The sequence below is a fragment of the Chamaea fasciata genome, unplaced genomic scaffold (assembly GCF_029207755.1).
Source record: "Chamaea fasciata isolate MVZ Bird 193981 ecotype frontalis unplaced genomic scaffold, bChaFas1.0.hap1 SCAF_15, whole genome shotgun sequence".
Lineage (NCBI taxonomy): Eukaryota > Metazoa > Chordata > Aves > Passeriformes > Sylviidae > Chamaea > Chamaea fasciata.
The window spans coordinates 4627201-4641190 of record NW_027094100.1 but is presented as its reverse complement, the minus strand read 5'-3'; the positions used below and the strand labels follow the sequence as shown (position 1 = coordinate 4641190).

At 38.3% G+C, this 13990-nt stretch overlaps 1 protein-coding gene across 2 annotated transcripts in view; it reads left to right on the top strand.

The window, feature by feature from the left end:
* The first annotated feature begins 2392 nt into the window (after nt 1-2392).
* GABRG2 (gamma-aminobutyric acid type A receptor subunit gamma2) overlaps nt 2393-13990 on the top strand; it is a 64496-nt gene continuing 52898 nt past the window's right edge. For both annotated transcript variants that reach the window (XM_066196864.1, XM_066196863.1), the window contains exon 1: nt 2393-2511. In XM_066196864.1, coding sequence (XP_066052961.1) covers nt 2405-2511 — 107 coding nt within the window. In that variant the 5' untranslated portion in view covers nt 2393-2404. The remainder of the gene's footprint in view (nt 2512-13990) is intronic.

Genomic DNA, 13990 nt, shown 5'->3' with positions numbered 1-13990 from the left:
CACTGGCATTATAGTTTCCAATTTTTTTTTTGGACATACCATCGATGTGATGGGAAGCCTGGAAAACTCTCTCAAGCTTTGACACCCATAGGTTTTTCTTCTAATGCAGATCCTTTGCCTCTCTCAGCAAGAATAGTGAGCTGACCCACTGGAATGAAAGTGTATAAGAATTTTGTAGGAAAACCAGGAGCTCTTCTCAGACAAGATTTTGCTAATGGAACAAATTTTCAGAAAAAAAAGTGGAGAGTAAAGCTGCTGTGCTTGTGCAGACGCGGTTGCTGTAGCCAAGACAATAAAAAAGTGTTTGCACAGTTCAAACTCTAAGCTATCAACAATTTTGATTCCCTCACCAAAATATACACAGCATTTTCATCTTTCAAAGGCATGTTGTGACAACTGATGAGAGAGATTACAGCAATAAAATCACAGAAGCGTCGTGTTTACAGGTAATGAATTGAACCATGAGCAAATGTGCATATTTGAACCTGCATACATATATATATATATATATATCTCTATATATATGTGTATATATATACAATATAAAATATCTTATGTTTTATATATATATATATATAAACACTGAGAGGAAGAGAGATATGAGGAAAGTATTTAAAATATTTCATAGCTTTCTCTGACTGAAGAGGCTGTTTTTCACAAGTTGGTGGAATAACTCAATTAACAATAAGACCATTGACTGGAAATATTAAGTAACAGGTTTGCAACTTGTTTCTTTGTTTGTAAACACTGATAAAAAATGCAGTAACTGTGTTAGATATTGGCTTCAATAATCATCTAACTATCCAGGAACCAAGATGTATTTAATTCAACTAATAATTGTGATCTATTGATTATTGTTAAAGTTAAATGCATTGTGTTTGGAAACAGAAAAAAATTAACTTGACGCCTGAAGGCTGGATCTATGTTTTTAGAGACTCTGAGAAAGCAACTACTGTAGCTTAATTCTGGTGGATAAATTTCATTCTGCATTTGGACATTGGGAACTAACAGATTGTCCCGGGTATTAGAAGATTCGAGTGGAATCCAAGTGTCAAATTTGGTTCAGACTAGACTAAGTCTAAGGATAATTATTTATTTCTCCCTTAAGTTTTAGAAAAGTGGGCTTTGGACTGAAAAAAAAGTGTTTCTGATCATTAAGTTTCCCCAATCTCCCAGTTCATAAATGTCATTGGGTAGACTTGTTATTGTCTGTATTTACTTTTATCTAGACAGAAAAAACAGGGGAGGTAAAAAAACCCCGTTATTGTAGGTTGTAGTCCAAGTACCTATTTTAGGATGAAGTGCTCTTACTTTAGGAAAACATGAGATTCCCTGAATTTTTTACTCCACTAGTGGTTGCTAAATTGCATTTTTGGGCAATAGAACTTGAGATTCTTCTTACAAAGTGTTCATCTTCCATAGTCCTCTAGTGTTTCCCCTCTGGTCACGAAGTGTTTCCTGTGTCTGTATAGCCTCATTTTATTAGGGGGAGGGGAGATAAAAACCTTGCATATTCCCCCTAATCCTATCACACACTAAATTGCCTCATTCATACTGACTCCACCAATGCTGCTTTCCCCATTTCCTGGGTTACTTAGCAACAGCCATCCCTCCCTTTTCCACTCCCCCATCCAACCTTTCATTTTTTTCCCCCTTTGCAATCACGATTTCCACGCTGTTTAGAAAAATGAGGATGCTCAGCAGCATTGGGCAAGCTTTTCCTTCCAACCTCCTTTTTTATGTCTGCCAAATCCTTCCCAGCTCCAAAATGAAAATCCAGACTGCCTGCATATGTGTAATCAAAGGTTAAAAAGCACCCTGGCTGACACCACGCATGTGTTAATCTGTGCTGCAGCAGAGTGCATCATTTCCACTTTGACCTCAGAGTTAATCTGCATTCAGGCAGCAGCTCCATTGCTTTTATTCTTTTTTTTTTTTTTTTTTTTTTTTTTTTTTTTTTTCCTCCCTCTCATTTTTACTCTTTGTTGCCTTATTGGATTTTGCTGCATGTGTGTCAGTGGTTCCGTAAATGTGTATGTGCTCCTTTCCTTGACTATTTTTATTCTGTGAGTGTCTGTGATTTTCGCTCTTTGTTTGGGTTTCATTTTTTTCCTTTTCTCCCAATTATATTATTTCCCTAGATTTGGAAGCTGCTGCCTGCCGCCTGAGCTGACGTTTTCTGATTATATCTGCAAAGGGCTTGTGTAGATCTAATTTCTCTCCCCCTGCATATTAATTCCCGCAGCTGGGCGCAATGTCTCATCCCACTGACGGGACCTGGTAGGGAGGAGGGAGAACTACTACCGAAAAAAAAAAAATTAAAGAAGGGGACGGATCCATCTGCAACCAAGAGGAAAGGGGGAAAAAAGCTGGGGGGGGGGGGTGGGGGGGGGCTGGAATAGAGATGATTCCTCCAAATCCAACAAGCCTGGGGAGCACTGCATTCTTGAATCCTGCATTTTCTCTCAAAATGATGGTGTGGGCACTTCTGTTCCTCTCTCTTATCCAGCGGTAAGATGTGCTTTCTGATTCTGTTTGGGAGGGTGGGGGGAGAGGGAGGGCTGGGGGGGGGGGGGGGGGGTAGTGAAGAATCTGCGAATTTGCTGAGCTGTCGTGAGAATGCCAGAGGTTTGGATTGTGGCATTGCATTCATCTATCTCTAGCAGCTTAGAATGTTTTATTTCCCTTAACAATTGTTGTCGCTCTGACATGGGCAGGGAGGGTGAGCGGCGGGTGCGTGTGATGGTGGTACACGCCGGGGTGTCCGTAGAATTTGGTGCCATATTAACGAAGCCTTTTATCTCGGAATTAATTGCTTGCCCCAGTGCATGGAGTCGTAGGGCAGCTGTGTTTTGCGGACGGCAATGTCCGTGCATCCCTGCTTGTTTTCCCGGAGCGGGCAGCCCCATCATGGCTGTGCGGGGCTGCGCGGCGCCGAGCGCGGGCAGGGCTGAGCACCAAGGACAGGGATGCGGGTCCCGAGCAGCTCCCCCCGGCTCCGCACAGCTCCCCCGGGCCTCTCACAGCCCTGCCGGGTCCCTCACAGCCCTGCCCGGTTCCTCACAGCCCGCCGGGCCTCTCACAGCCCCCCGGGTCCCTCCCAGCCCCCGGCCCCGCGCATCCCTCCCGTGCGGGCGGCCGCGGCTCCGCGGGGGATGCGATAGTTCTCGGGTTCGCATGAGCTGAACGTCTCCAGCAGCATCTCCCCGCACGTTCTGCTGGCAGACACCCCGTGCTTGCTGCATACGTGCATCATGCACCTCAATGCAAAGGGGTAAAAATCCCGACAGCACAGGAAGCAGGGGTTCGTGTGTGGAGGGCGGGAGAATTGCTGCAGTGCCAAGGTTTGCGCTGGAGCAGACATTCCTGCAAAAATGTGCGGACTGTGCATTTAACAGGTTTGGTGGGGAAATATCAGCACGGCAAAGTGTGTGTGGCCTTTCAAGTGGCGATAGACCGCTCCCCACAGCTGCATGAGCCATGTTGTCACTAATACCTTCGAGAAGTTAGTGCCCACTCTCTTTGCTGCTGCTAATGCTGGACTCACACAGGCTCCTCAAATTTACCTTCTTTCTCCTTCCTTCCTTTTACCTGGATACTACCATACCAAAAAGTGGGTTCCTTCTGTTTGTTTGGGGTGTTAAAATTTTTTCTTTAATTTTGTTGTTTAATTTAAGAAAAAGACAGACTTCATACCTGCAGTGGCAGGATCTTAGTTCTAAGCCAAATAAAAGGCCAAAATGATTGGCTGGGTAAAGGAAAAGTTGCTAGGTTTTCAAGTAACTTTTTTTTTTTAATGCAGAAAGAACTTTGTAAAAAATTCCTGTGAGAAGAAATTAAAAATGGTTGAAAATTCAGTAGAAAATGAGATAAAACTTGATGAGCCTACCATGAGGGTAGTATGGTGCTGGGAGTAAGACAAGTGTGAGGTATTTTTGACCCTTGTAGGAGCAGTTATGGTTACTACCTGAATACAGAAATGGAAAATTCAATCTTGACAGGATTTTATGACACAGGCTTTCATATTATTTTGACAAAAAACTTCCACTAAAATAATCCCAGATACTTATTTTAGCAGACTTCCCTCTTTTTACTCATCTTTCAGAGAAGCATCACTAGAGAGGAATTTTGCCAAAATTATTTCATAAGCTTTGAAAGAAACTCTTCATAATGCAGCTTAAAATTTTATCTCAGCAAAAAGTTCTGCATTCTGTTTACAGCTATCTAATAGCCAAGATGGTTTCCTCTGACAGCCTCCTGGCCTCATAATTTTAAAGAATAAATCATAGACTGAGAAATAATAGCTACAAGTAAAGGGAAAATTATTCTTAGTGCTTTACAGAAACATTTTTAAGGAGTCAATATGCATATATGATTTTAATTCTAACAATCAGGACATTTTTCTCTTCCCATTGTGCAAGAAGCCTTGTTATTAGTTTTGGAAACTCAAGGACCAAGACAGAGGTATAAAAGTTGAACTTAGATACCATTTATTTATAGTCAAGATGAAAAGTTTTCTTTGTTAAAAATTCATCAAACACTTCAGGAGGAGGGGAGTATCATTGTATTGTGTATCCCTTTTCTTGGACACTGAAATCCTGAAGGGCCAACTGAACACTAGCAAAGGTGCTCCATGTTAAACATCTGAATAAATGTGTTGGCATCAATCAGAATACACATAGACGTTTAAATATTTGCAGACTGTGATCAAAGTAATTGAACACATTTGATTACCATTACTGTGCAGAAGTTTGAACCCTATGAATACAAAAAATTACTGTATAGAGAAATTTCTTTCTGCAAAATCATTAATATTTAGAAGATTGAAGAAAAAAGAGGAAAGTTAAGGCATCACTCAGGCATTAATGGAAGTAGCTAAAATTCTAGCATTTACTTTAGTAAATCACGAACGAGATCAGCAAAAATGTCATTTTACAACACTATAGTACTTTACCTTTGCAGAATTTGTATCAGTTTTACTAAATGCACAAAGTACATCCTTAGAGCTGGGCACACTAAAGTTTTAGGAAGTGCTTTCTCGACATTCATAACTGGACTGTAAACTTCTTGCATAAAGTTCCCTCCTCATCCTACCCCTCAGGTTAGTGTAACAGCAGTGTGCAGTCCATCACATGGACTTGGACCTGTGCTCAGTGAAAATTAGTCAGATCAAGCTCCCAATTTCTGAAAATTGTACATAAAAATATCTTCGGATCAAGAGACAATTTAAAATTATTAAGAAAAATATATTTGTACGCCTGATGCAGTTTAATTGGAGCTAATTGTTTGATCGCCCTTATTGAATATACAACATGTATTTAAAACATTGTATGTAATAGAACTCACCAGCAAAGTTTCAAAATGATTTAAAGCTGTACCCTGCATACTATTTATATATGTGCTTTATCAGTTATTTTTGCAGAGCTTTAACAAATTGCCAGAAAAAGATACATAATACAGTGGAAATTAACGTTCAGATTGGAAATGTGGGATTTTCTTTTTTCAATTGTTTTTGCCCAAGTAGTTTAATGGCAATGTTTTTATGCTGCCGCTACATGCCTAAAATTGAAGACTGTCAAGACTGATCAAAAAACCCCCATAAGTAAAGCAATCATTTTAGCATCAAAATAGTCTGGTGCCTAAGGAAGTGCATGTATTTTTGTTAGTAAATTAATGAACATGGGTGTAAATAAAATTCTTTTGCTACTGTAAAGTGATGCAGTATAATAAGAAGGACTAAAAGAATATCCTTCAGATGGACAGTCACTTAGAATGACTGTAAAACTTGCTAATATCAGTTTGGTGTCAGTCCTGCAGCTATAGTTACTCATACACTTCCAATAGTTTCACACAGTGGATAACAGTAAGCCAGAGGTCCCATTACTGGAATAAGGAGTTGCTCAGCAAGAGGCAACTGGTCACCTCACCAGGATTGGTCCCCTTTAAAGAAGTGTCATGATAGAAGATGTGGATCTAATTAAAATATGACTTTATCCTTGTCTATACCGTGAAACTGAATATTTTGTATACTCCAGTGTTTGTATCAACGGAGCTAAAGCTGTGTGGACACAGGACCTGCACTGCTTGAGCATGTCAGGGGAACAAGGCCTATGAGTTTTTCATAGCCATGCTGCACTTCTGGCTGCTATGAGCTGTAATGCTGGGACACAAACTATTATTGTTATAAAAGAGTACCTAAACTACTGACCTAAAGTAGATTTTGAAATTAAGTTAAATTCTATGATTAATAACTTGATGGGGCAGAAAACCCCACTACAGTCACTGTTTCCCTACTTGAAAATATATGATTTAGAAATATGGATGAAACCCTTTAACTAACTTCTGCTGTAGTGACTAAACCACCTAAACAGAACCTGCATGCCAAAACTCACGTATTCCAAAATACTCCAGTGAGTATGGAAAGTGATGTTCGATGTCTTTCAGAAAGTTTGAATCTTTGAAAATCTAAAAAGTAAAAGCTGATAATAAAAACTATAGACGCTAACTATAGTAAAAATATCTGAGGAAATTAATCTGCTCTTTTAATATATTTCCCATATTATTCATATTATATGTCTTCTTCATGACCATCCAAATCATGCTTTAGGGTCTTTAGGGTTTAAAATGTTCATGATTAATGGTAACCTGAAAAAAGTATATTGTTGATTTGGGCTGTGTTTGCATTGTTTTCGTTTATGCTACATTCGCTCTATTGACATTTGTCACTAAATTCTGTAACAGTTGCACAAAAATTTAAAAGGGAAGAACAGGACTGAATGGATGAGATGAAAAGAAGCAAATGTCTTGTCAAGGGGAACTCTTTCCAAGTCTCAGTCCCAGTACAATTAAACTCCGATACGCTTAAGTAATGACCACCTCTTTCTCCAACAGAGAATTGAATTGTGAATTGAAAAATGAATTATTAAATTATTAGATAAAGCATTAGACACAGGTGACCAGTAACAGATGCACATACTTATAGGATGGTTGATTTTTTATGGTACTTTGTAGACATACATTCAAGTGAGCTCCAAAGCAGAGGCTCTTTTAAGGTCAGTAGCTCTGCCTCACCCTGTCCTGCAGAGAGAGATGCACTGGCTCATTTGAAGCTGGCTCAGTACCCTGCAGCCTTCCCCTTGTTAGAGTGAGTGTCAGCCACTCCAGCTGGAAAAGTTATATATATTCCTGCATATATATTCCTACCTTCTGTCGGGGCGATCATTTGATTACTTGTTTTTTAGCATTCATCAGGATAACTGGAGTGCACTGGGGTTCTCTGTTGGCACAGTTTGAACTGCAGCTTTGCAAACCACTGCACCTGCAGCCCCACTCACAGAAAACTTTAATGCAGAAAAGTAGGTGTTTTGTGGGAGAATGGCAGTGACTTGTGTAAGACTGCAAGTGAAGAACAGAGTGGAAGCTGGGGGCTTGGTTAATGTGAATTCAAGCTCAGAAAATCACAGACCCACTGAATCAGTAGGGTTGGAAAGGACCTCTGGAGATCATCCAGTCCAACCCCCCTGCTACGGCAGGGTCACCTGGAGCAGGTGACACAGAAGCATGGGTTTGGGATGTCTCTAGAGAGGGGAACTCCAGGAACCTCCCTGGTCAGCTGTTCTAGGGCTCTGCCACCCTTAACATAAAGAAGTTCTTCCTCATGTTGAGGTAGAACTTCTTGTGTTTCTGTTTATGGCCATAACTCCTCATCCTATTGCTGGGCACCACTGGAAAGAGTCTGGACACAGACATATAAATACAGAGATTAAAAAAAACCCACTACCTGATACAAGATGTCCGAGCTGAAGAGGGTTTTTTTCATCATCATGTTCCATAGCATATTTAGTGTTGTACTTTTTTAAACAGATTTCTATTGCAATACCGATTTCTTTTAACATGAATGATAAGATATAATTGTCCATTTTCCCAGTTTTGCCTACTAAGAAACCAAGATCCTATCCAACACCTAATGCTGAAAATCTCAGCAGTTCTGGGTGTCTTCTCACATGACAGGCCTCATCCTCTCAGTAATCCCTGTTCCCTTGAAGTCAGTCTGTTCCTGAAGGAAAAGCCAGGGCATATCCAGTACAGATTCTTGCAGGTAGTTTTATGCTCATCTAAGAACTGGGAAACAACCCAAAGTGAAAAAGTAAGGATCTTCAAAAAGTGTTTCTTACACTGCATAATGCTATTGCAGAAAACTCTCAACCTACATTCCAGATAACTGATTTACAATACCTCTAAATATTTTTCCTTCATTCCTTCTTTTTTATTCTATACAGATAATCTGCTAAAACTTTACACTCCACTTCAGCCAGCAGACTGTAATGTAAATTGATCTTAAGTGGCACATAAGTCTTTTCCTGGCCCTCTGGACAAAAAGGAATTTCTCCCTTCTTGAAAATGAGTTGTTTTCTGTGAATGGAAGTTCTGAACAAGCACCAGGGAGGCTTTTTGACAACACAGGAGAAAGAGATATATTCATGTTCTTTTCTAAAACGATATGACAGCTGATAGAGATGGACATCCAGATGTAAAAGTGGATGTAAACTTACTGGGCTCAAAGCAGGAAGCTGTTTACCTAGAACAGGATACATTGTCTATACAATGAATAAAAAGACTGCAGAAAGTACCACAAAAGAACCATAAATTACACAAGAAAAGAGTCCATCACCACAGTCAGGTAACTATAATTATTGTTAGGTAAGGAAGATCCTTTCTCAAAGAGCAAGACTAAAACTCATTGAGCACCAATGAAATTAGGGGCTACAACTGCCCCTAGGGAAAATATCCAACACACAAAAACCAGGGTGAAGAGATATTTTAGGTGATGGAGAGATGAGAAAGGAACAGTCTAAAGTGCCCATTCTAGATATATTGATCTTTTAGGACTCAATTTAATGAGTGACTTTTGATGACTTTAAATTCTTGCATTCACTGCATGCTTCCTTGTGATAATGGATTATGGCCTAAATTATCATGATGCTGTAAAAAGCAGAGCGTGAGAGTCTGAATTCACCTAGAGTGTACACTTTGTGGAGGTGTAATGTCTTTACAGGCATTTTGTTTATGTGAGCACCTGCCTCAGAAGAGCTCTGGTGCAGTAAGTAGGAGCTTTGCTGTTTGAATTTGGTCTGGTTTCCTGTTTTAATGTCCAGAAGTAATCTACTTAATTGATTCTTCTAATTAAGAAGAAATTTAGCTTTGCATTAAGACAAAAAGTGAAGAAAACAGCAAAGCAAAAAATAATATTACTTGCTTTTAAGTTTTTCATATGAAGTGCTGAGAACTTAATATCAGAATGTTTAACCATCTCCTTCAATGTGAGAAATTTCCTAAAGGACTATATATATATATATTTTTTTTTTTTCATCCATATGAAAAAAGAGTGGGTAGAGGGAGATACATATTTTCACAAGTTCCAACACCTGCCAACTGGCTCAGACAAACTGAGGTAAAAGATGGTGGTAGGTTGAAGAAAACTATTGAGAGAATAGTGAGGATTATATCAAGTATGATTCTGGGGTATTTGTATAGTTGTGACTGAAAATTAATATGCGAGTCTTGTCAGACTGAATATTGGATATTCAGTCTGACACACAGTGATATCCTCTTATTTATATAACAGTAATATTTTTAACACAACTGCTGTCAGAAAAGGAGGCTTTAATGCTGCTGGAAACCAGAAGTGACTGCATAAGCAAAAGGGAAATGTAACAAATACTTTCCCATGTAAATGACTACCTCAACTGCATAATGTTTTTCCATGTGATGTCCTAAGCAACATGGAAAAAGTTGCCTACAGCAGCTTTACTTGTTTTCTCTTACATAAAGGGCGTAGAGCATGCAATGATATTATCCCTGACTGTAAACTTACGAAAATGTTTTTGTTTTTAATAAGTGAGGTGATGCAGATCTCAAATATTTATATAAATTCAAAGAGAAGAAAAATATTTTAAAATCCATTAAACTCAGTGATAGCATTTCATTATAGGAACTCTCTAGCTGCGTGTTTCTGGAAGAGGAGAGATTTTACCAGGGATATTTTTGCCCTAATCTTTTGCTCTTATCCTCTGCTATTGGCAGCTGCCAGATGAAAAATACACGGCACAAAATACCACTGATTTGACCCAGAGTAATTACTACATTATGGTATGACTACTACTGTAGAGTGATAGCAGGCAATAGAAATTCAGTAAATCATACGAGAACCTTAGTGAAACAGTTGATCACCACAAAAAAAGAAAACCACTACTGTTTAAAGCAGATTTTTGTATCTTGAGGATCAGTTCTATTTTTTGAGATCTAGTGGAAGGACATTTTCACACCTATTCAGTAAAGAACAACACAATGTGTAGGCTTAGCTGTGAAATCTGGCCATTGTGTATGAAACGAAATATTAGTCGTACAAGATAGAAATTTTCTCTGTTTGCAGACAGCCAGCAAAACATTAAAGAAATATAATTTTTACCATACCTAAACCAATATACACATATTATTACCAGAAATAAAAGATCAATATATGTAAAGAAGCTATTTAAGGTAAATTAAGGATAATTAGGATCTTTTAGAAGGAATGGAATAAGAAGTTATTTACTTTTTAAGCTTGCATTAGCCTGCATTTAAGCCTGAAAATGATGCAGGTAGTCATGTATGAAATTGTATTTTTTACTGAATGTCATCTTGGACTTTGACGTGAACTCTTGAGATAAAAGGCTACCTTCCTTTCTGAGCTATTTATCATCTTCAACTTTTTGAATGCTCCATGTTCTGCTGAAAAATATGTCTGATTCTGTACATTGGTGAGAAATGCACCTTAAAGGGGATCTCATACATACCCATAATAATCTTCTGCCAGAATTCCTCCCCTCCAAAACGTGGATGATATGAGAAAATGAGTGTTTTCCTACACTAGTGGCTCAATGTTATATTGTGTAACACAAATAGCATGTTCTGGTCATATGAAGCTTTTGTTAATCCATAGCAAGATATCTTCAGATACAAACAGAACTCTGCCTGCTGCAACAGATTGAGGATTATCCACTAAATTCCACTTTCATTTAATTCCCTGAGATTATTTTTCAAGAGAGAGAAAAAGTGATAGGAGGAGAAAGAACGAGAAAGATAACCATTAAGAGCAATTAATCAGATAATTCTAGAAAGCCTTACTAAACTAATCAATGTATTAGTCAATATATTATTAAGTAAAGCACTTCTGGGACCTACTCAACCACATATATGTGTGCTAAAGGTAGAGAAGTGTCACCAAAGCAGAATGAGAAGTGTCCATGATAATCAGACACAAAGATCAGTTACCTCTTGGACATTTTGTGTACATCCCATGGTAGGGCGGTAGAGTTTGTACTCTGTTTTGCCTCTCCAAAGACTGGTGAAGAAACAAAAGACTTCACATTACAAATTAACACTATAAGGGTGTCGGTCAGGTGGACAGCAGATACTGAAGCAGGCACAGGGAAACAGTTTATCAAGGAGTCTACAATGACTTTTCCCCTCTGCTACCCTGATCAATGCCTCTGGTTTCTACTTTTATAGCCCTTCGAGCTGTTCTTCCAAAATTTAAGCTTTTGAACTGACTCTCTGTGCAGGAAAATAATCACCTCACCCCCCCAAAAGTCAATAACGTAGTTGTATACTTAAACCATTAGCTCATTCTTATTTTTGGGAATGGACAATATTTTCAAGACAATTGTGATACTATGGCCCAAACAGATCAAACAGGAAAGGCAAACAGGCACACAAATGTCAGTGAATGAAGAATGACACCAAAAAATTGATGTGTAAATCAAATTACAGTCAGCTTGACCTTCCTGGATTAATTACTGATAGCCCTTAGAGTTACTTAATTCAAGGAGTAAGGACTTCAGCTATGAGTCCAGGAAGGTTGTACACGTGCAGTGAATAAGAGGCAGAACTGTACCTGGTCTGGAAGGGAACTATGAAGACCAGAATTATACAACACACTTAACATAGTGATAAGAAGCCTGCTATGCTTCAAGTAGAAAACAAGTGCGGGGATTGGGAAGATGAGTTATTACGTTCAAATTAACAAATGCAGAACAGCCATTTGCATGAAGTGAAGACAGCCTGGGTGTAGGCTTTGGGAGTCATAGACCAGAGACATTCCACCTTTGAAGAAGAACACAAGTGAGAAAGCTGATAGTGGCTTCAGAAAGAAGATGGAGCGTGTAACCCCTGTAGTAATATTTACAATGCCAAGAACTCTCTTAGTAGCTGAACTTGAATACTGAAAAGACACTTTTTGGCTTCTCCATATGTAACTTATATGATGCATTCTGCTCCTTTAGCCTGCGAGGGCTCTAATGTGTTTAAGTATTAAAATTTTGTTTTGTAATGAAGTAAAGAAGTCACTATTTTCTGGAAAGGTGAATATTTGGAATAGGGGAAGGTTACCAGCAGTAAAATACTTGGAGGTCCTTAGAATACAATTACGAATATTGCTACTCTTTTACTGAAAACAAATAATTAATCAGCATAACAGACAGTAGCACATTTTATTGGATAAACGTATTGGATATTTGTAAGCTCTTTGAGGCAAGAACAACCAACAATACATTAACAATGACTTTTCTCGTTTTATTTCCTGGTTTCCAAAGGAAATGCTAAAAAACCCAACTAAGCTGCTTTGAAGACTTATAGCATGCATTTAAAATTACTTAAAATCTTAATAAGGCTGTAATGTAGCACATGAGATTAAAGTCATGACAAATCTTTTGGGCCAAATTTCTTAATTCCATGTCCGGCACAACTAACAAGTCTCTGAAACTCATATTTATGAATCGATGGTGAACAATATGAAAATATTCTTCTCTGCACTGGTTATTGTGATCCAGATGCAGAGCTCCACCTCCTTGATGTCAAAAGATTGTAAATCTAAGGTTCTGCTATTTTGTCCAGGTGGGGACAGCGTATCTTTCCTCTCACCACGCGCCACTAGCATGAACCTCCAGGGACAGTTCATTGCTCTGAAATTAAATTAAGCAATTCCAAATTACCTGCTATTAATAGCTGACTTCAACCACTGTTTTACCCACTTAATGCATTTTAACCACTTAATTGCCAATCACTTTTACTCAGGTATACCTCTTAATAGGTATTATTTCTATAATGAGTTCCAAAATTTACTATTCTGTCATGTAGGGATTATATGTGTGAAAACAACTCATATATACATTTGGTATTAAAAGGGAATAGGAATAATTTTAGCCTTACTGATTTCAAAAAGTGGTTTTTATTTTAGCCTTTGAAATAAAATTAATCTTTGGCCAGAAACCAAGAAATTCAGCTCTTATGGTAACTTTTTCAAAGTTCTGAGTATGTGAAAGCTTATGGAGAATACTAGAAGGGAAAATTGTTAGCAGCTTTAATTATACAATTTTTTAAAGAAGGGAAAGAAAAAAAAAAAGAGGAAAGGTACTATATCTGTGAAATAAATTCTTCTGTTACCATCCCCAAGGCTCTATCTCTTTTCATCTCTCTATAGCAGATAAGCACAGACATGATTAAATTCAGTGCAACATATATTCGGACTAAAAAATGAGAAACATTTGTTATCTGCAATCATTACCTGCACATACAATGTTCTGAGCTCCTCAATAAAATAGTAATGAAAGGATTTAATGAAAAGCCCAGAAGTTTAATGGTCAAATTACCTCCAATCATAAATAGTGTATATTTTAGTTAATGAGCAATAATTCCAGGTGGTATGTAAACAATGTATTTCTTTAACAAAGTTGTCGTGTCTGCAATGACACCTTGGAAAACAGGCTGAAGCATCTAAGCTGGGCTTCAGTTTTGCAAGGTTTTAAGCATTCAAGCCTTTATCCAGGAAAACACTTTCATTTGTGTTTAAATGTTTACCAACATGGTTTTCTGCACAAGGATTGGAATACTGAGCAGCTGGCAGTATGGAAAGCATAATCCTGGAAAATCAGACAGATATAAGCTAAAAATG